The sequence below is a fragment of the Notolepis coatsorum genome (assembly GCF_963971535.1).
Source record: "Notolepis coatsorum genome assembly, chromosome: 20".
NCBI lineage: Eukaryota > Metazoa > Chordata > Actinopteri > Aulopiformes > Paralepididae > Notolepis > Notolepis coatsorum.
Genome location: NC_140184.1, coordinates 64,263,686 through 64,286,225, shown reverse-complemented (window position 1 = coordinate 64,286,225; position 22,540 = coordinate 64,263,686). Strand labels below are relative to the sequence as shown.

At 43.2% G+C, this 22,540-nt stretch overlaps 1 protein-coding gene across 1 annotated transcript in view; it reads left to right on the top strand.

The window, feature by feature from the left end:
- Window positions 1-22,540, top strand: part of tead1b (TEA domain family member 1b) — a gene marked incomplete at its 5' end in the record, with an annotated part of 89,259 nt that overhangs the window by 36,270 nt on the left and 30,449 nt on the right. The window contains 2 exons of the mRNA XM_084337132.1: window positions 14,993-15,124; window positions 15,399-15,445. Of these exons, the coding sequence (XP_084193258.1) occupies window positions 14,993-15,124; window positions 15,399-15,445 (179 nt within the window). The remainder of the gene's footprint in view (window positions 1-14,992; window positions 15,125-15,398; window positions 15,446-22,540) is intronic.

The window sequence follows — 22,540 nt, the reverse complement described above, 5'->3', positions numbered from 1 at the left end:
TGTGATGGATGAGCCTGGTGTTACAGCTGCCACTAGCTACGGTGGTCAGCAGGGGGACTCGAGGCCTCTTCTGTTGAATGCACAGCAAGGGTTACCCCGGCCTCGCCTTCGCCAGGCGGGGTATCGCGCTGATGCCTCCCACTCCCGTGAGAGCGGCAGTGGTCTGCAAAGAAGAGGCGAGCGTGATTTGGGTGGTAGCAATATCACTGCAGGGCTTCGGCGTGTAGGAGCCCATGGGGTCCTCATGCCTTGCGTGTCTAGCTGCGGAACAACTCCTCAGCATGCTAGAGGGGTGTTCAGGGGGGGGGGGTGTGTGTCAACCAGTTTGATGACAGATTCTCCCATATCAAACCGGCCTTTTCTGTCGGGGTCCCCCCTTGGGTGCGTCGCACAGCGGGAGGGACCGGGCCAACTATCTACTGTTCCTTGCGTCAGTTGACGGCGGGTGCGCTGTGGGATTATTTTCACATATGGCGACAAGAATGCCGTTTGGAGGGGTGGATAGAGAGAACGTTGAGGGAGGGGCTTGTTTTGCAGTTCGCACAACCCCACCCTCCGTTCTCAGGTTTGGTGCCGACCCTATTGTCAGGGTCAGAAGCAGTGACAGCCCTGGCCGACGAGATCCAATCTCTGTTGGCGAAGCAGGCCGTCGTCGTGGTTTCGAGAGAGGACGCAATGTCAGGCGTCTACTCCCGTTATTTTCCGGTACCCAAGTGCGTGGCGACTGCGCTGGAGCCTCTACGTCGTCGGGGGATACGAGTTCTATTCTATCTCGACGACATTCTACTCCTCAGTCGTTCGGAGGAGGTTGCCAGGTCTCATACCAGGCTGGTGGTGGAATTCCTCACCAGGCTGAGTTTTGCTGTGAATTGGAAGAGTACGCCTCTTCCCAGTCAACAGGTGGAGTATGATTGTAACCCTCTCGGAGCAGCGGCGGGTGTCTATCCTTCGCGCGCTCGGGGGTTTCCGTCTAGGAGGGACGGTCACGGCGCTGCAAGTGATGCGTCTGCTCGGTATGATGGCATCTGCTCACACGGTGGTTCCTCTTGGCCTCCTCTTCATGAGGAGGATACAGAGGTGGTTTTTCTCTATGAGAATAGATCCGGTGAGGGACAAATGGAAACGGTTGACGGTTCCTTTGTCGATATGGGGAGATCTCGCCCATTGGAAGAGGCTGGGTATCCTCACCATTGGGGTCCCCATGGGCAGCAGGCGCTCACACGTCACGGTCTTCACCGACGCCTCTCTCACGGGTTGGGGAGGGATGTGTCGGACCCACGCAGTGGGGGGCAGCTGGACGGAGGTTCATGCTGGCCCATCTACCCCGCACATCAATGTGTTGGAATTGAAGGCGGTCCTCCTGGTCCTCAAACGGTTCGACCACCTGGTGGTAGGCGAGCACATTTGGTCAGGACAGACAGTATGACTGCAGCGGCGTATATCAACAGGCAGGGTGGGACTCGTTCCATCCGCCTGCTCCGGGCGGCGGTCGAACTTTGGCTATGGGCATCTCGCAGGCTGCGCAGTCTGAGGGCGCTCCACATTCCTGGTACAGAGAATATGGGCGCGGATATGATGTCTCGGGGCGGTCCTCGTTACGACGAGTGGGAACTCCGCCCCGACATAGTCAGACAGATCTGGGATCGGTTCGGGGAGGCCTCGGTAGATCTGTTTGCATGCCGACACTCTCACAAGTGCCCCTTGTGGTTCTCGGTCAGTCGAGCAGATCATCCCCCCTTGGGGGTGGATGCCTTCTCGACCTTTCCATGGCCGCCCGGTCTTCTGTACGCCTTTCCTCCTGTACAGCTGTTGGGTCAGCTGTTGGAGCGGATACGGAGGGAGCGCAGGACGGTGATCCTGGTCGCGCCGGACCGGGGCACGGCAGTGTGGTTCCCGGTCTTGATCCAGCTTCTGGTCGCTCCTCCTTGGGTCATTCCTTGGTCGGCGACGGCCCTCTCACAGCACAACGGGTCACTGTTCCAGTACCCGATGTTGGGCCAACGCCTGTTGGTGTGGCTAGTGGGAGGGTGAGTCTGGAGAGGATGGACCCTTCTGTGGTTGATACCATCCGGAATGCACATGCTCCCTCCACTGTCGCGCTTTACGCAGGCAGATGGCGTATGTTCCAAGAGTGGTGTAAGGCGGGGGGCCGGGACCCAGTCTCCTGCCCCCTGGATGCTGTCCTGAGTTATCTCCAGTCTCTCCTTGGTAGACTGTCGGCTTCGATGGTGAGGGTTTTACCTCATGGACATGACCGGGGGTTCTGTCTCCCAGGCGGTTATGGGGTCTGTGGCCTTTCCTGCTTCCCGTCCTTTGGTAGGGTAGCAGGAGTGTGTGGGTATGGGCCACAGTGTGTAGGTCACACGTGGTTCCGCCTGTGCTGTGTGTTCAAGGGGTTCTAGTTCCCTCTTGCTCACACTCGGGTGGAGTTGACTGCGCCCCCCCTTCATTAGGAAGGATGGGGTGACGAGCAAATCTGTCGGGCCTCGCGTCCGCTCTAACCCATACCTCTATAGGCTTAAAGAGCGGGACGCGATGGCCAAGTACGATAATATAATGTATAAATGTATATAACCTAGTTATATGAGTACTGGCTAAGCGTCCCGCTCTTAAGCGGCCCTGAGTTCCCTTTTGAGGGATCTTTTACTGGAAACGGGATTTTTGGCGAGGAAGAGTGTTTGGTGACCAGGCCCACTGTCTTATAGGCTACGCCTCCATAGGGCCGGGACCCGGCAGGTGTAGGTGTACTTGTTTTTTCGTTGATGAAGTACAATAGGTACATGAGATGAGGTATATCTCGATAGGCTTAAAGAGCGGTGTGTACGCACGTTTGATAAATCCAGATTTTTCTGTGCGTAGAGACATTCTAAATTCCTTGCTTAGGAACGGAAATAGAACACTTTCTACGCATTATTGATAAATGAGGGCCCTGGTCTTTCAGGAGCAGAGGCGGCTGTCTGAGTAAAAACAGCCAGCTTTTGTATGGATCTCTGTCTACTCTCATCTAAAGCACATTAGAGATCAGCCGCTAGGATAAATCTCCCCTCCATTAGCGGGGGGCATCGCTGCTCCTGTTACTTGTCTTATCTGTGGCATGTTGTGTGAAATAACACATTACACTGTGTGACGTGATAATGTTATGTGGTAGTAGGGCTGTACCGAATGCTTCGAAGCTTCGATCATAATATTGACATTCGAATTCTAAATCAACATTCGAAATCTTTATTAAAGAAAATATTTTTTTATTTTTATTTTTTAATCTTTTTTGTATTATGTCTATTAAATTTGTTTAAACCAATGGGGTTTTCTTCACAGTTGCAGATAAAGTTTAGGCTACACTAATATTATAATATTATACTATAAGACGTCACCATCACTTTCGTACCAACCGTGCCCTTATTGGATTATTTATGTTGACAAAACTGATGAGTTATATTCATTAAAGAAAGTTGATTTAATAAAAAATATATACTAATTTAATCAGATTAATCACTTTATTCAAATTGAGGATTTAGTTTGAGGATAAAAAAAAGAATTTTTATGAAATAAATGTTTTTTACAGACATTCAAAGCTTCGTTCAAATACTTCAATAGAAGCTTTGAATGTTAAAAAATGACATTCGGTACAGCCCTATGTGGTAGTGTTACGTGATAGTGTGACGTGATAGTGTTACATGATACTGTTACGTGATAGTGTTATGTGATTGTGTTACGTGATAGTGTTATGTGATAGTGTTACATGATAGTGTTACATGATAGTGTTACATGATAGTGTTAAATGATAGTGTTAAATGATAGTGTTAAATGATAGTGTTCTATGTAGTGTTAAATGATAGTGTTACATGTAGTGTTCTATGTAGTGTTACATGATAGTGTTAAATGTAGTGTTAAATAATAGTGTTACATGATACTGTTACGTGATAGTGTTATGTGATTGTGTTACGTGATAGTGTTACGTGATAGTGTTACATGATAGTGTTAGCCTAAATGATAGTGTTACATAGGGCTGGGCGATATGGAAAAAAATCATATCGCGATAACGATATGATAATTTTATTTTATTTCTCGATATCGATAATTATCGAATTGTTATAAGTATTAAAAAAAAAAAAAAAAAAAATTTAACAACAGATGTATGTTTATTTTGCAGCAATTCTTTGTCGTTGCCGCCATCTTTAGTGTTACATCCCCTCACACTCCAGTTCTCAGGCTGCAGCTGGTTTAAAAGCTAAAGTAAACCGGCTTCTCTGCTGGCTGTGGCTCCAGAGGAGTTGAACAGTTCTGGCTCTGTTAGTTTATTTTCGATCTTTTGGAGCTTTTTTGGTGGACAAACCACCGCACATGTGCACCGTGAATCGTGACTGGAGTCTAATTCTGCTAGCACACATAGCCTACTGTGTACAGACGGTTTCAAAATGTATTTTAAATTAGAAAGCAAACAAAATAAATGGACAAGAGAAAAATAAATCTCAATTTGGTCAGTATTGTCATTTGGACAAGCAAAGCCATTACTTTAAGTTGCAGGCAAGAAAGACAAGTCTGTCCACTGCCCTGTTGCAGGTAAAAAAATAATAAAAAAAAATATATAAAAAAAAATAAAAATAAAAAAATCGATTTTTCGATTTTTTTATTTATTTCGATATTCGATATAGATTATTAAAATATATCGCGATATTTATCGTTATCGTTATATCGCCCAGCCCTAGTGTTACATGATAGTGCCTCTTAAGCCCAGAGCCCTATTTTCTGAAAATCCGTAAATGGAATATTGCTCCACTTCTACAAGGTCCATTTGCATGTTCTTGGTATCTAGGGACATCTATGGACCTCAGTGAATGTATTCCCAGTGTCAGAAATATTGTGTCTATTATTAGGCTTGCTTAAATTGTGATGAAACAAAGGAGAATATGAATTATGATTTTTCTTTGCATATTTGACAGTGAATAACACCATGTTAAAAATGACCAGACATAAGAAACTGCCAACTGTTCAGTACCTAGTGTTACATGTATTGTTAAATGATAGTGTTTCATGATAGTGTTAAATGATAGTGTTACATGATAGTGTTACCAAATCTGTATCTTGTAGCCATGCCCTTAACTCTGGTCCCACATCAAAAAGGCTGGCTTCCGAGGGTGGTTTGTATAGGGGGCAGATGGTCAGGATGTGGTCAACAGTCTGCTCAGGGTCTCCACACTCGCATGCAGTGCTGCGAGGCCAGGCCCCACTTCTTTAATGATGCTTTAAAGCGACCAACCCCAGATCTTAAACGGTTCAGCAGAGTCCATTGCCGGCGTGGAAGATCGTCTTCTGTGGCGCCATCTCCTGGATCCCAGATGTAGTGGTGGATACGGGTTGGCCCAGCACTCTCCCACTCTCTCTTCCAGGCTGCCGCCAGCCATCCATTTCTGGATATGTCCTCAGTGGTGGAACGGAGCATCTCTTGTGCCGCCTTGTTGTAGGGGTGGCGGGACTTGAGTCTGCTCATAGGTGCTATTGTTGTTGTGGTGTTGTGTAGGATGTGCCAGTCATGCTTCACTGCTTTCCTTGCTAGGGCGAGAGTGGCAGCCTCTCGTCGTAGACCAGCTGGTGTGATTCCTGCAAGGACTGGCAACAGGAAGACGGGTGTAGCCTTCCGGCATCCAGTGATGATCCGGCGGGCGTTGTTAGTAGCCGCATCAACTTTTTTCATGTGTGGGCTTCTGCTCCAGACTGGGGCACAGTACTCCGCTGCCGAGAAGACCAGGGCCCTCATTCATCAACGTGACGTAGAAAATGTTCTATTTCCATACTTAAGCACAGAATTTAGAATCTGTGCACGCACAAAAAAAACTGGATTTATCACACGTGCGTACACAGGTTCTACGCACACCTGTCATGATAAATATCACCTTGCTTCTACGTTTGAGCTCGTGCACTGTTTTAAGTATTTACATACCAGAACCGCCCCGATTAACCATATACGGTAATGGACACCCCCATGAAATGTGGAAGAATGGACTAAACCGAGGGAAGCGTGTTATGAGACAGGCTGACAGACGTGTACACGTACAGTGATGTCGGATATGATATCTATTAACCATTGCTGCCTGGGCAGCGCAAACACTAATAAAGACTGTGCTGGAATATGACTGCCTTTTTCCGTTTTGTTTGATTAATACCCAGGGATTAAAGTTCTCCTCAATTTTATTCCAAATCGCGACGGATTTTTCGTCAATTTTCTACCTGCTGCATATGATTTCTAGAGGCATACAATCTATTTTGATGTCAGTATTGGGTAGCCTATATGAACAATAATACGAGAGCATATACAAGAACAATGAATCTCACTGCCATGTATGCTTTTCATTCATTTAAGACACATTATTGCAAGGGTTTTGTAATACACATACACCCTGGTGTCATTGCAATGCGTTCTTTATTCTTTCTCATACAGTAAAAAGGGGGAAGAACACTATATCGTGGGTGTTCATATGACTTGTATTCTGCTTACAGCTTCGAAATTCCACTTGTTTCGTTTAACGTAAAGCCTTTTAAATATAATCAAAACGTTCCTGTGTTTCTGCGGTCTGTGCGCAAAATAATAACGAGTTGAGCTACACGGAGCGCAGTCAGTCAGTACACCCCGTATATTCCGATAACGCTATATAAACCATGCTGCATTCATTCTGAGAGAAAGATCTATTATTCCAAATGCTATTTATAGGGTTTTGACCATAATTACACTACTGTTGCTATTTTACAATGAACTATAATGAATTACGGTTCATACAGAACATGCCAGTGTTGAAACTAATGCACAGAAGCTCATTTCCTTGTTGTAATAATATATTCTACCAACGGGCGCCAGGTACGCATGGTCCGAGCTGTGCGTAAATATAAGCACGAAGTCAAGTTCAAGTTGAAATTGATGAATCCCACACTCTGCTTAGAAATGGTCGTACGCACAGCTTAAGCACATATCTGTGCGTAAATCACGTTGATGAATGAGGGCCCAGGGCTTGGGTGGATATCCGAAGGGTCTTGGCAGTGGCTCCCCAGGTTGTACCAGCGAGGCGTCAGATCAGCGCAACCCTTGATGTTGTCTTTGCCCTGACATCTTCGAGGTGTTGTTTGAAGGACAGTGTCCGATCCAGACGCACGCCAAGGTATTTAGGGGCTTGCTGGGACTCCAGACGCTTGTGGTCAGCATATACCTCCAGTTCCCTCTTGGCGTCTCTGTTGCAGAGATGGTATGCTGCTGTAACGGTCTTGCCGGTGCTGAGCTGTAGGCGCCACTTTTGGAGATAGGCTTCTAGGATGTCCATGTCTTGGTTAAGACCGTCCTCCAGTGCCTTCCATGTGGGTCTTCTCATCATGATGGCAAGATTGTCCGCGTAGCTGTACTTTCTGGATGCTGTGACTGGGAGATCGTAGATGTAAATATTAAACAGCATCGGAGAAAGGACTGACCCCTGTGGGACACCGTTCCTCAGTCTTCTGAGCCTGCTGCGCTGGCCATCGCTGGTGTCTAGGACAAAACTGCGGTTAGACAGCATCTCCATGATAAACTTCACCATATACCGATCAGGTACCATCCTCAGCAGCTTCAGGTGGAGTCCACGGTGCCAGACAGTATCGTACGCGGCAGTCAGGTACAGGTATACTACCCCCGCTTTCTCATTAGCCTGGAAGCTGTCCTCGATGTCTTGAGACAGTAGTGTTACCTGGTCCACTGTTGATCTACCACAACGGAACCGGCCTGTTCCTGTGGGAGCTGTGGGTCAATTACTGGCTCAATGCGGCTATGGATCATTCTTTCCAATATCTTAAATGGAACACAGAGCAGCGAGATGGGTCGATATGCCTTGGGGTCTTCCGCAGGTTTGTTTGGCTTTGGCAGGGCAATTACAGAAGCACGACGCCGGATCTTGCACCTCTGATAGCATGCCGAGAAGAATGCACAGAGCCAGTCAGATGTTGTTGTGCTCTGGTGGGTGATAAACTCCGGGTGGATGTTGTCACGGCCTGGAGATTTGCCCGTCTTGAGCTTACTCATGGCCTCATTGAGTTTATCTGCTGTGAACTCTCCTGAGAGGTTGAAACCTGCACTGGCCAACTTGGAGAGGGAAGACACCTCCATTACATGAGTTATCACACACCTGTTATGTTACATGATAGTGTTAAATGATACTGTTAAATGATAGTGTTACATGTAGTGTTAAATGATAGTGTTACATGATAGTGTTAAATGATAGTGTTACATGATAGTGTTTTTTACAATCATTTCTTGGTGCATTGGATGTTCCCACTCTCGATCCGGACACTCAAACTTCTGTGGATGAACTACTTACTCTCGACGAGATAGAAACCGCAATCCACTCCATGCAGAGCGGTAAGGCTCCGGGACCGGACGGGTTTCCGGCCGAGTTCTATAAAGCTTTCTCTCCCAAACTAGTACCCGTCCTGAAGGCGATGTATGATGAAACGCTAGAAAAAGGCAGCTTACCGCCAACCCTAACACAAGCAACTATATCAGTACTGTTAAAAAAGGATAAAGACCCGCTTGATTGCTCTTCATACAGGCATAGGAACTGCATCAGTCTCCTATGCTGCGATTATAAGGTACCTACCAAGTCCCTCGCCAACCAACTTAATGCGGTGATACCTACAATTATACATCAGGACAGAACAGGGTTCATACCTGAACGACAATCATTTTACAACGTGATACGACTTCTTAATATATTACATTCATCAAATTCTGTGCACTTGCCTGAGGTGATCCTATCACTAGACGCTGAAAAGGCGTTTGATAGAATAGAGTGGGAATATTTATAGAGTTGTTCCGATACCGATACCAGTATATGAAATGCCGCCGATACTGCCTAAAATGCTGGTATCGGTATCGGCGAGTACGCCGAAAGTCTAGCCTCCGATACCGTATGTCGTAATTTATCAACAACACTGCGGTCTGCTGAGTGAGCATTATAAAACAAACGTGTTTTTAATCGACCGTGAATTAAAGTGTCAATGCTGTTTGTCATTTTAACAGCAGATACTTTCTTAATAAATGCCATCGTCCCGAGAGAGGGGTGTTGACGGGGAGATGTGTTCGCTTGCTGGTGTTATTTAGCATTAGTTGAAGCGCTAACCGAAAGCTAGTTTTAGCTTTAACGTTACCTTGGCTAAAGTTGGGGCTATTCATAATCCAGCAATAATGGCTGCAGACCTGCAAGCAAAGTACAGCAAGTTGGCACAGGAGTATTGCAAGGTAAATCACTTTTTCATCAGTAACATTACATTGTTTGTATTTCCATCTAACGTTAGCTAACGCTAACCTAGCTCACGCTAATGTGGCTAACTGATCGACCTCTCGCACACAATTAATGACATGTTGCGGACAGCCATATCGGTGACAATGTTTAGCTTTTAGTGCCAAATGATAAGAGTCTGAGGCGGAGTCTCAAAAGATAATGTTGAATATTTATTGTGCATTAAAAATCACAAGAGAGCCTCTACTAGCTAACTGAAGTTACCGGAGCCTTCTGGAGTGCAACAACGTATAACGTCCGTGCGGAATCAATGTCCCAACAACCATTCCGTTTGTGAACTCATTGAGATAGTTGTCAATTAATGATACTAATACTAATCTATACAATCACCTGTTGTTGAATAAATACCATTACTTTATAGTTATTACTAAAAAAAACAGTATATATAAAACAGTAGCTGTAAAAAGAATTAAAAATGGTTTTATAATTGTATATAATATATATATATTTTTTTATGTATGCACTGGTATCGGATCAGTATCGGTATCGGCCTATACCCAAAGCTTAGGTATCGGAATCGGATCGGGAAGGAAAAAATGGTATCGGAACATCTCTAAATATTTACATGCCATTCTGGAAAAATTTGGATTTGGAGGGTCTTTTTGTGGTTGGATTAAAATTCTGTATGACAGCCCCAGCTCTGCGGTGAAGACGAATGGCCTGATATCTGAATACTTCCCAATATATAAAGGTACTCGTCAGGGTTGTTGTCTTTCATTTAGCCATCGAACCCCTCGCTATCGCGATCAGGAAGGATGAGAGGATCAGGGGCATTACAAGGGGGGATACAACACATAGGGTCTCACTATATGCTGATGACCTGCTTATTTTTGTGGCTGATCCATTACAGTCCATACCTTACATTCTACATCTGTTACAGGAATTTGGGAGTTTCTCTGGCTATAAACTAAATGTAAGCAAAAGTCTTCTTTTCCCGGTAAAATGTCCCTTTAAAATTTAGCAACAATCCTTAAAATATTTAGGTGTACATATAACTAGTTCCTTTAAAACTGTCAATGGCACATTTTTATACAATGTTAGAACGCACAAGAAAAGATCTAGAACGCTGGTCGTGCTTACCAATTTCCCTAGCTGGACGAGTTAACTCTCTGAAAATGACAGTATTACCAAGATTCCTATATTTATTTTAAGCGCTTCCAGTCTGGCTCCCGAAACAATTCTTTGTTAAATTAGAGAAATGCATTTCAACTTTTATTTGGAACAAAACAACCCCCCGACTGAAGAATATCTATCTGCAAAGACCTAAATCTGAAGGGAGGTTGGGTCTTCCTAACTTTCTCTATTATTACTGGGCAGCAAATATCTCCAAATTGGCATATTGGGTGGCAACACTCACAGATAGAGAGGGGCCTATGTGGAGCTTGCCTCACATCCATCAATTTCCCCAATTTCCATTTGATCTGCTTCATTACCAACATGCACGACGATTGCTAAAATGTTTTCTAACCCAGTAGTACTTAATTCCATCAAAATCTGGATACAATTTCGTAAACATTTCAATCTTAGTCAGATGAGTGGTCTGTCTCCCCTGTCCCTTAACAATTTTTTCACACCCTCACAAATGGATGCTACTTTTGCTGGTTGGCATCGACTCGGACTGGTCTTCTTTGAAGATCTATTTGATGACAATGCATTCATGACATTTGAACTTATACGCAAGGAGCACAACATACCACAATCACACTTTTTCAGGTATCTACAAGCTCACAGCTTTGCTTCTAAACATTTCCATACCTACCCTAAACCCCCAAATAAGGATTCTGCATACTAAATATTAAATTTTAATGTGTTCAACAGGGGCTTAATCTCCAGAACATTATGATATTATCCAAAACATTGACCCACCAACAAGCGCTAAAATGTGGGACGCTTGGCAACGCGACTTGGGAATGGTTTGCCCTGAGGGTATATGGGAAGATTGCATCTCCGCTATACATACGTCCTCCATTTGTATTAGACATGGTCTAATTCAATTCAAGGTGTTTCACAGAATACACTATTCTAATGACATACTGGCTAGAATATACCCATCGGTAAACCCCACCTGTCCCAGTTGTAACAACCCAGTTTCACTGGGACACATGTTTTGGTCATATCCCTCCTTAATCAATTTCTGGTCCAGAATATTTGAATGTCTATCTGTCTTATGCAACACACCTCTCGAACCCAACCCACTAACCTCCATTTTTGGAGTAATACCAGGGGAAATTCATACCACAAATGCGCAAAGGAAAGCAATTGGATTCAGTAGCCTCATTGCACGCAGAATAATTCGAATGGAATGGAAATCCAACAAACACCCCCCCTTCAGGAGATGGATACAGGAGGTGTTGTCTTTGCTGCAGCTCGAAAAAATAAGACATACACTGAACGGGTCTTATGACAAGTTCACCAAAGTATGGTCTCCCTTTATTGAACATGTAAAGGGATTGACTCTTTGAGATAACACCAACCTGATGGTCTATTTGCTCAGTTTACAAACAACACTTATACGAATCCCCTTTCTGCGTATGTGTATGTATGTACGTGTATATATATATGTATGTGTATATGGATATGTACCTTTCTCTTTTTACGGTCAACTAGCATGAATACTTATTTTATTTAAATTTGTATCCTTCCTCCCTCTCCTTCTCTCTCTCTCTTTCCTCTTCTCTGAGTGTGCTCTTGATCCCAGGGGTGGTAGGGAGGGATAAGGGGTGGGCATAGCGGGTCATTGTCCATGTGTCTTCAATGTTTGAATAATTTGTACAAGTATGTTTGTTCAAATAATTGGATGTCTACATTTATGTCTGTATGTATATTAGTCTGAATAATTGAGTGTCTAATTTGTATGTTTATTTCAATATTCACTGTCTATATTTTGATATATGTATGTTTGTTCAAATAATTGAAAAATTCTACAAATAAAGGTGTAAAATATATATATATTAATCTAGATTAATCTATGGAGTGAAAAATCTTCAACGTTCTGAACTTTCAGCAGTATATTTGCTTGTTCTTTTTTTGCATCGACTCCTTTTTGAAAATCATCTGACATGAAGATGGAACACATTTTTGTTGTTAATATGGTTTATATTACTATTAAAATACTATTAAAATAGTATTTGAATCTAAATATACTTTCTTTGTGTGGATTTTACATTAATTCCATGATTTTACTCAAGTAAATATCTGTTACAAGCTTCGGTCTTAAATCGAAAAATGCTATTTTTAATCTAGATTAATTACAGAAAATTGTGAGATTAATTAGTAAAAAAAATAATTTAATCTATTGACAGCACTAATAGTTTTACATGATAGTGTTAAATTATCGTTACATGATAGTGTTAAATGATAGTGTTACATGATAGTGTTAAATGATAGTGTTACATGATAGTGTTATATGATAGTGTTACATGGTAGTGTTACATGATAGTGTTAAATGATAGTGTTAATGATAGTGTTACATGGTAGTGTTACATGATAGTGTTAAATGATAGTGTTACATGATAGCCGACTGATCAGAAAAGGACAAATAAATACTCAGACAGGGCGGCCAGGTAGCGCAGTGGACTAAGCGTCTGTCTACCACCACAGAGACAGTGGGATCGAATCCAGCTGTGGTGCTTCCGGGTTGGCCGACCGTCCATACTAAACACAATTGGCAGTGTTAGCAGGTGGGAAACCCGGCGAGGGTGGGTCCTGGTCGTTGTAAACAGCGACTCCTACAGTTCGGTCAAGGCGCCTGCACAGCAAGGGAAGGATCTGGGAGAGGTAGTGTGACCTTCCACACGTTACACTCTCCCAGTGAAAGTCCGTGCTGCCAGGTGAAAAGAAGCGGTGGGCTGGGTACACATGTGTCGGAGGAAGCATGTAATTGTAATAGTCTCCGCCCTCCCGGACCGACGGTAGGGGGTAGAGTGCGCAACGACCAGGAAGGGGATTGGGAATTGGCATAACGACTAACATTGGGAGGGGAGAAAAATGGAAAAAGAAGGGGGAAAAAGATAATAATAAAAAAAAAAAAATACTCAGACTGCATGATATTCACCATAGTCACCATAAAGGTTGAAAAGTGGCTCAGTTTCTGTCTGGCTAATTTGCAAGGCTAAATGTCCCTGTGATCTAATATAAAGTTGTGATTGTTTTCAGATAATCCATTAGTTGCTCCTTCACTGAGTTTATTTGAATGACATGTTGTGCAATGAAATGAAACGTTCCTGTGTGTTTATCCTCACCATTTATATATTTATCAAAAACATCATTCATTTTCAGATGCAGAAATTGAAGTGTTCTGCAATATTGCATGTGTATAACACTGGGTATGATTGTGGTGCGACATTTAAAAATAGAAATGATTATTGCTTATTATTGATGATCTGATTACTGATGTTTTGAGGGTGTAAATCAACGAGACACAGACTGTTATATCTTGCCACTACTGGATTAACTGGGATTGCCGATGGGATTGCAAAATCACAATAACACCTTGTTTGTTTGTATTATCTGTCTGTTAATGTCTGTCCGCTAATGTCACACCAGTAACGTCCTAAGCTAATTCCTTGTATGTGAAAAGTATACTTGGCAATAAAGACCTTTCTGATTCTGATTCTGATTCTGTTTGTTTGTATTTAGGTGACAAACATGGTAAGTATTTATTTTATTCCCTTTATTTGCCTGGGCTCCTGCCACTGCCTCTCACCAGACACTCATTCGGCTACTGGTTTGTGCTGTGTTGTGCTTTTGCCGTAGTAAGATAGCTGCTGCCCAGTGCATGTCCAGTCTGTAGACATCGCCATGTGTTATCCTCCTGTCACCCTCCTGTACTGTAGCTTCATACTCTCTTGCCAGCATGCTCATCTTCAGCTTTTGCCACCAGAAATGTGTCCCGCATGAGGTTGTTAGTGTATTGGGAGTGGGCTCCACGACTACGTTTCAGCTGTCAAGTGAATTTGCAGTCTTTTAGTCGGCTCACCTCAAACTCAACCTGGGTCGATGGTGGCTCAGGAGGTAGATTGGTCATCTGGTAATCTGAAAGGTTCCCAGTTCGATCCCGGCTCCTCCTGGCAACGTGCCGAAGTGTCCTTGAACGAGACACTTAACCCCTAACTGCTCCCGATGAGCAGGTTGGCACCTTGCATGATCGCCTCTGCCGTCGATGTGTGAGTGAATGGGTGAATGTGAGCCATAATTTTTAAGCGCTTCAGATAAAAGCTCTATATAAATGCAGTCCATTTACTATTTATATATTTTTTATATTATTATTATTAACTGCCTTCTGGCGCACGGATAAAATGCTGCTGCGATGGCAAAGCTATTGAACAAGGTTTTATTGGAGGAAGATTGTTACTGCTCCAATGCACCTGAAAGAATGTGAGTGGTAGATGAATCTACAGGAAGATGTTCTGTTAAGTGCATACCTTCACTAACCATTGTATGCTAGAATTAAATTCTCATTGTTTGGCACATTCCTTTTTAAAAACTCCACTTAAATGGCTGCTGCAATGTATCCTCTTTTAACATGCTTGCCGTTTTCTATTGCGGGAGAGAGGTCAGGAGTGCTTTGAGTGTGTTATTAAGAGTGTGGCTGTTATCGCTGCTCTATTCCCCTCCGCACACACATACACACACACGTTCCTTGGTGAGTGCTAAGCCTTTTGTGACTACTTTTGAAGGACCAGACTGTGAAGGACAAAGCCCTCCAGAGCATGGCCTCCATGTCCTCCGCTCAGATTGTCTCTGCGACTGCCATCCACAACAAGCTGGGCCTGCCCGGCATCCCGCGACCAGCCTTCCCCGGAGCAGGGGTAAGGGACCCCCCCCTATTGATTCGCTCTGATCGGAGCCACTAAAGGCTGGCCACATGGGCCAACCGCGCTGATGCCTTGCGCCAAATCACATTACACACATCAAGCTTTACACAACTGCCTCTATCAGATAAGCACGTGGATACTGGGAATGGTCGTCAAGATAACCGCATCTGTGGTGCTAAGAACCATTTTGATCGCATTGCTAACAGCTGAATGAATGATTGGATGAAATGTTGTTGTTTTTGTTGTCTATTTATTTATCTAAATCTAGTTCTGGCAGGGTATGATATCGACCGGTCAGCCAGGGTCCTCACAAGAGTGAGTATGATATTCTGTTCTCAGCCTTGAGTCAAACTGTTCAACTCTTTGTTTTTCTTGGCCCCTTTTCCATTACATGATACTGGCTCAGCTCAGTTGTGGATAGTACCGGGTAGTTTCCACTGTTTGGTCAGAGGAAATCGTCAGATCAGCACCAAGGACAGCGCCGTCATTTACTTATCATCTAGGAAATGCACGCATGTGAAAACTAGATTAGAAGTCGATGAATATAGTGCAGCGGTTCTCAAACGACGGGTCGCGACCCAAAGTGGGGTTGCGGGTAGGTGACAGTGGGGTCGCGCATTGGCAACTAAAAAAACTCCGATAGAGTTTTCCACCTGGCAGCTGTGTGTATTTGCCACGTCTCGCCCCTTCATCAATAGAGGCAGACACACGTATTCCAATACACATCTCACACCCTGCGCATTAACGCATTTATAATCGCGGGAGGAGGGTCTGGTCTTTTGTGTGTAACCTGGACTCGCAATGGATAGGTTTGTTGTCAGAAGCGTTGCTGGTTGGCCGCGATGAAATGGGCTCTGCGCATAATCAGCTGCTATTACCACACTGAAGTGAGGTGGCAGAGTATTCGCCTTTGTTAACTCGGAGAAGAAGCGCAGATTTTCCTTGCAGACAAAAACAACACATTAGCAGAGAAATGTGCTGATTATGAGCTGGAAACTCCGTTAGTGACACTCCAGGATAATCAGCAGAGAGTTGGGGGTATTTACTCAGCTTGATGGCTTGTTGTAGGAACAGAATGCAGGGGGCGTGTGGGGTTGCCAAAAAAAATCCTAAATAAAATGGGGTTGTGGTATAAAAAAGTTTGAGAACCCCTGATATAGTGAATCTAGATTTATTTGAGCAAAACATTGTGTACGCTAAGCAGGGTTGCATTGTACTTATTTACAATGTTTATTATTTGGCGAAACTCTATTCTACATGATGGTGGCCTAATAGGCAATGAGATAAGATAAGATAAGATATTCCTTTATTGATCCCCTTGGGGAAATTCATGATGATGATAATAATAATAGCAATATAATAATAGCAAATACAGGTGTGCAAGGATATCCGGTTAGCCGGTTAACCTGTTGTTTTAAATTAACCGGATATTCTTAACGGTTAAATGGTTCATTAGGATTTCTTTGCATTTTGCATACATTTTATTTAAAAAAAATTGTAATAGGTGAATGAGCGAGTGAGTGAGTGTCTCCTTGTATTTCTTTTTTTTAAACTTAGTATGATAATGAAAATAATCCCCTCCTTATTTTTATTTGGTTACCAAGTAACCATACGTCCACAAAAAGTGCTTGTTTTTGCCTGAAACAGAAATCGAGCTCAAACAAACAGAAGTCTTGCTCTGAAACACTGTGAGTGAATGAAACGGAGAAATGCAGAGGAGGAACATTTTATTATAATAACATTTCATTTCTCTCATTCCTGCTTTGTTCTCTCTACCACCACTCACTCTCCTCGCTCAACCACCGCTGCTCTCTCTCTCTCTCTCTCTCTCTCTCTCTCTCTCTCTCTCTCTCTCTCTCTCTCTCTCTCTCTCTCTCTCTCTCTCTCTTTCTCTTTCGTCTTTCTCAAAATGAGTCGGGAAGCTGACAACATTACCAAATGAAGAGAAATGTCCTCTCCTTGTCCTAAACCGGTCCTGAATCGATACTCGATGCTTCCTTATTTTATGAATGAAGCGGCACACAGACACACACAAGCGGCTGTGCTGTGTCAATCAGCAATGGCCATCCCTGCAACCCCCCCCCATTGACAGGGGTACTAATCTGCAGTGGAAAACGAAGTACCTGTGGTTCCAAAAGTAGAGTAGAGTAGAGTAGAGTAGAGTAGAGTAGAGTAGAGTACCATGTAATGGAAAAGAGCCATCTATCCCTCATGCATTCTTTGTCACTTGTCGAGCAGTAATTGTCTTCTTGGGTTCAGAGAGGTCATAGATTTCATGGAAAAAACTAACTGGATGAATGGCTCACATGCGTCACACAGCCACATTTCTTCTGTGTTATTTATATTATAACTAATCTTTTAAATATGTGTAGAGAGAAGAGATGCTTTTCAGTAGGAGTGCTGAACCAGTCATCCGATGAGCATAATATTCAAAAGGGGGAAAAAGCAAAAGGTAGCACATTCCAAAAATGACGAAGTACTTACATTTCACATGTGTATTCAGGCCTACATCACAAAAATAAACACTTAAACACTGAAGGTACTTCGTCAGAGCATTCAAAGCTTGCAGATTTTTCGGTTCATACCGTAATTCCTCTAATAGTAACCGGTATTCAATTAAAAACCGGGTCTCTATTAATGACCGGGTGCGCTGTTGAGCTAAGCAATTATAAGCCGGCCTCCTAATACAAGCCGGGTTTCATGTATATTAGAGGAATTACGGTATTTCCCTCAATGGATTTACCATAGGCAATATATTTTGTTATTGTTGTTATATGCTGGCCTGGCTGTGCAGTAAATACCATATAATGGTATGGTGTTAATGTTTACCAAGAGAGTAAGCCTACCTCAGAATTGTATAAAACGAAGTTATTATTATTATTATTATACCAGTATTGTGATTGCACTATTTTACTTTATTTTACTTTTTTTGACCACCTGTAATTGCACTGTTTACTACCGTATTTCATACAGTACTTGGTTTCAATAAATGAACCGGGTTCAAACTGACACAAAATATTGATTTATTCATTATGATCGGTTTGAAAATTAGAAATATAGGCCTCTCTCTTATACATGCCTCCTCCTAATACAAGCCTGGTATCCGCTACAGTTGAAACAAATACAAGCCGGGGTTACTATTAGAGGAATTACGGTATGTACATAGTCTTAATTCATGGATCTAGTTACAGCTTAACCAATCACAGTCTTAATTCATGGATCTAGTTACAGTTTAGCCAATCAGTCTTAATTCATGGATCTAGTTACATCTTAGCCAATCACAGTCTGAATTCAGTATTGGACAAAACGAAGAAAACCATGGTATACAGCTGATATGGTCTAGTTAAGGAGATGCTTAAATAAATACCATATACATTTAGTTAAAGGGGCACAATATACACAGTGATGTACCTTCAATGAACGTTCATTCATATTTTAGGCGAACGTGAACTGAACGTACTGTATTTCCGCTAGATGAACGTAATTGTGAATGCGTTCATTCTCGGCGCTCTATCACAGTATAACTTCGTTCACAAGTGTGCCAGATTTGGGACGGGCGCACACACACACACACACACACGCACACGCACGTACACTGAAAGGTTTCGGTGTGCGTGTTGCGCGCGGAGAGAGAGACTTGTTACGCGCGACGTGGGCCGCCTCTTCAATGGTCGGGGAAACACTGATAAATAATCACAGTAGGGCTGTCTGTCCCCGACTAAGGATTTGGATGGTCGACTAGGATTGGCCAAAATTTGCCGTTAGTCGACTATTGGTCGACAAAAAAAAAAGAAAAGGTATAGTTTTTATTTTTTTATTTATATCATTCCATTTGGGCTGTGGGGGGTGCTTAATGTCTGAAGGAGTCGACAGAAGGCTTCTTGTCCTCTGCAAAAGCATGCAATTGGTCCACTGATGGATACATGTTGATATTTGTCTAGTATAGTGTGTTCATTAGATGGGTGAAATCCTCTTTCAGTGCCTCTGCCTGTTTTCGTAGGCAGTTAGCATCTGGTATGCGTGCCATTAGCGTTAGCCACGCTTCTATGCCTCCTTTCTTTTGAAAAAAATTATAAAAAAAAAAAAATTATTATATTCGACTAAGAGGTTGGCCAGTCGACTACGGCCCCTTTCGACCGATTAGTCGACTAATCCATTAATAGGGGTCAGCCCTAGATCACAGTGTGATGGAATACCAGTATTCTGATTGCTGTCTGTGGTTCTATATGGGTTGTGGGTTGTGGCAATCATTTTGACAAATAATAGCTTGCAGCAAGCAACGTATTGAAAAAAGAACGATAAACTAGTTCATTTTTTAAACCATGAACTTTAGTTAAAAAAATTATTATAATGAACTATGAACTGAACTAGTTAATTAAAACATTTGTGAACTGTGAACTGAACTAGTTCATGTAGAAAGTGAACTTTCCCAACACTGAATATACAACATGTTTCGGCCACTAGATGTCGCACTACCGCACCAGCACTATCCACCCCCCCTCCCTTTGTGTTCCTCACACCTCAAATATGAATTAAGATCCAGCAACTGCATTTCTCACCTAAAAGGTTGTCAGAAACATATTTTAGTGAACCGTTTAGATGGAAAAACATTTACGAGCAAGCCAGCATGTTTTGGTCTCATTGGAACACAACTCAATATTGCATTGCTGCACGTAATCATCTAACACACTTAAAAGACAACATCCCAGTTGGTCAGTTTTTGAGACTTAAGGTCCTCCCACTGTCTCGTGCCAGTTTACACAATTTTTCCCACACTGTTCAACTTCTGTCATGTCGTCGTCATCCGATGTCAAAATAAAGAGTATATTATCTCCGTTTCCAATATTTCGATAATAAAACGGGCAGTTTTACACACTTCATTTAGAAAAGCCATTCAAACATCCCAAGCCCTACTCTCTCTTTGCACGGAGCGAGTGGTCAGAGTAAAATGCAGATCGACGTCACATTAAATGCAGTTCGATGTCAACCAAAACGCTGAGCAGTGTTTTGTGTGACACCAAGTGGGCGCCGCGAACGTCCGCGCGTCCGAAAATAGGAGCTTCGCACTTGGACTCTGCTTTGGGTCTGCTTTGAGTACCATTTGGGTCCGCTTTGAGCCCACGGGAGTCTGCTCCGTGTACAGTCCGCTCGACTATGGGAGGACCTTGAGATGCAGCTGTTTTCCTACAGAATATAATCACAAGGGACGATCCTTGAAACGTTCTTCACTACATAGATGTGGTGTTGCAACAATACAACCAATACAAAATCATTCAACCGCCTACACATCAGGAGAAGAACTCCTATCCGGGAGTTTCTAAACAACTCACATGACCTACATGTCACTCTGTGGTCTAGCTTACGTTGGACCAACTAAACGATCCCTCAAGCAACGGATATCTGAGTACAAAACGGCTATCCGTACAGACAATTTCTTTTTTGTAATACAGACCCAATTACAATAAAATTTGTTTCGTGCTAAGAGTAAAAGCCTACCAGTTTGTATTCAATGTATCTTTCAACCAAGAGAAGGAAAGTATAATTTAAGAGGGTTTGCATTCTTAAAACATGTAAAAAGGTAAGAACTAATGTAAAAGCTAGATGTGTTTCAATTTTGGGAGTTCATTTATGGAATAGCTTTAGTGACGGGTTGAAGTTGTGTACTTCTCAGGGGAGATTTAAAAAAGCCTTAAAGGATAAAATAATTCAGGAGTACAGTTTTGAGTAAAACATCAAACATTTGTCTTTTTCTTTAAAAAAATTATATCTTGCAGCATATTTTATGTTTTTCTTTCTTATATTAAAATATATTTCGTTTTTAAGAATTTCTAAAGGATAGGCAAAAATAAGCATGTGCTTCAGCCAGGGCCGCCTGGGAGAAATGCGAGGCCCTGTGCGAGATTTAAACGCGAGCCCCCCCCCCCCCCCCATACATTCAACATATTCGTAAATAATAGCGCTGCCCGAGGCTGGGCATGATACAGTCAACATATAGCAAGAGAGAGAGCGAGAGAGAGCTCCCGTTCTACAGTCAATATACAGTGTACAGAGAGAGACACATTGGAAAGAAATTTAAATGCTATTTGGCCCTAAACAGAGAGTACACAGTGGCAGAATACCTGAGCACTGTGACTGAAGATCCTTGACTAGGTACAGACTCAGCGAGCACAGCCTAGCCATCGAGAAAGGCCGCCATAGGCAGACTGTGTGTGTTAGAAAGAGAGAGAGAGAGAGCATGTGTGTTAGAGAGAGAGCATGTATGAGAGAGATAAGCAAAGATGACCCCCTAAAGGATATTCAACTTTTAATGAAAGAACAAAACAGAAGGAAAAGATAACTTCACAAAGGCAACATGAATATACATAGATCCAAAAGGACAAAGATCAACACTTAAATCCAAAGAGAAGAGGGTCTATACCAAGAGAAAACAAAGCAGCAAGGAGCCAATGGCCGACAGCTAAAGGCTAGCCAGGTAGGCTACTGACACCAGGCCACACACAGCTTTGGCCAACGGCCCAACGCTACCCAAGCTACACAAACGAACAAATGAATTCACACACAGCACATGTCGTATCTCCAAATGTTGTGAAGTAACATATGTTTTGCCTGGAAAAAAACATCGTTATTAACAAAACATTCGGGAGGGGAAGGAAGGAAGAGTGGGGTAATGTCATGACATTTTCATTAATCTTACCTGCACCAAGGAACGCAGGGCGAAAGGCCGCAACACAGGTCTCCACGTTGACGAAAGGCCTCTCGCTGTAGGGACAAAAATAAGCTATGGCCAGAGCCTTGTCATGGTGCAGGCCCGACTACATCTTCTGTCAAAGATGATGTCGTAGTCAGAGTGCCAGAACCCCCTGCTATTCTCACGGCTAATGTCAATGGTCGTAGCACAAGCTAACAGCTAACTCAAGGCTAACTGATAGCATCAAACGAACGTTCCCAGCCGAGCACAACGTCGAAGCTAAACAGCTAACTGGCTAACAGTTAGCTCAACCAGGCTATCGCTAACCATTAGCTAACGCAGAAGCAAGCTATGCGGCTACATGACACCAGGCCATACACCGTTAGCTACTAAGCTACTAGTAGTACTACAACAGCTAGTCGGCCAGTTTAGCTCCAGAGAGAGAGAGAGAGAGAGAGAGAGCGATGTCCACGGCGGGAATAGAATAGAGTTAATAAAATAGGTTAAAAACTCACCAAACGTCCAAGAGGATGGAGACAACCGCGTGGAGTTGACGAAGTTCATCTGCCAAACGACCATCCTCTTCATCTTGGCTGCATGTCTCTAGGTTAGCTAACGCTAGTTAGCCTTTAGCTGAGCTAGCTACTAGCCGACATCATCATGGCTATATCCCGACTGCATCATGACAAGGCTCCGGCCATTTGTCCCGCCTTTCGTCAACG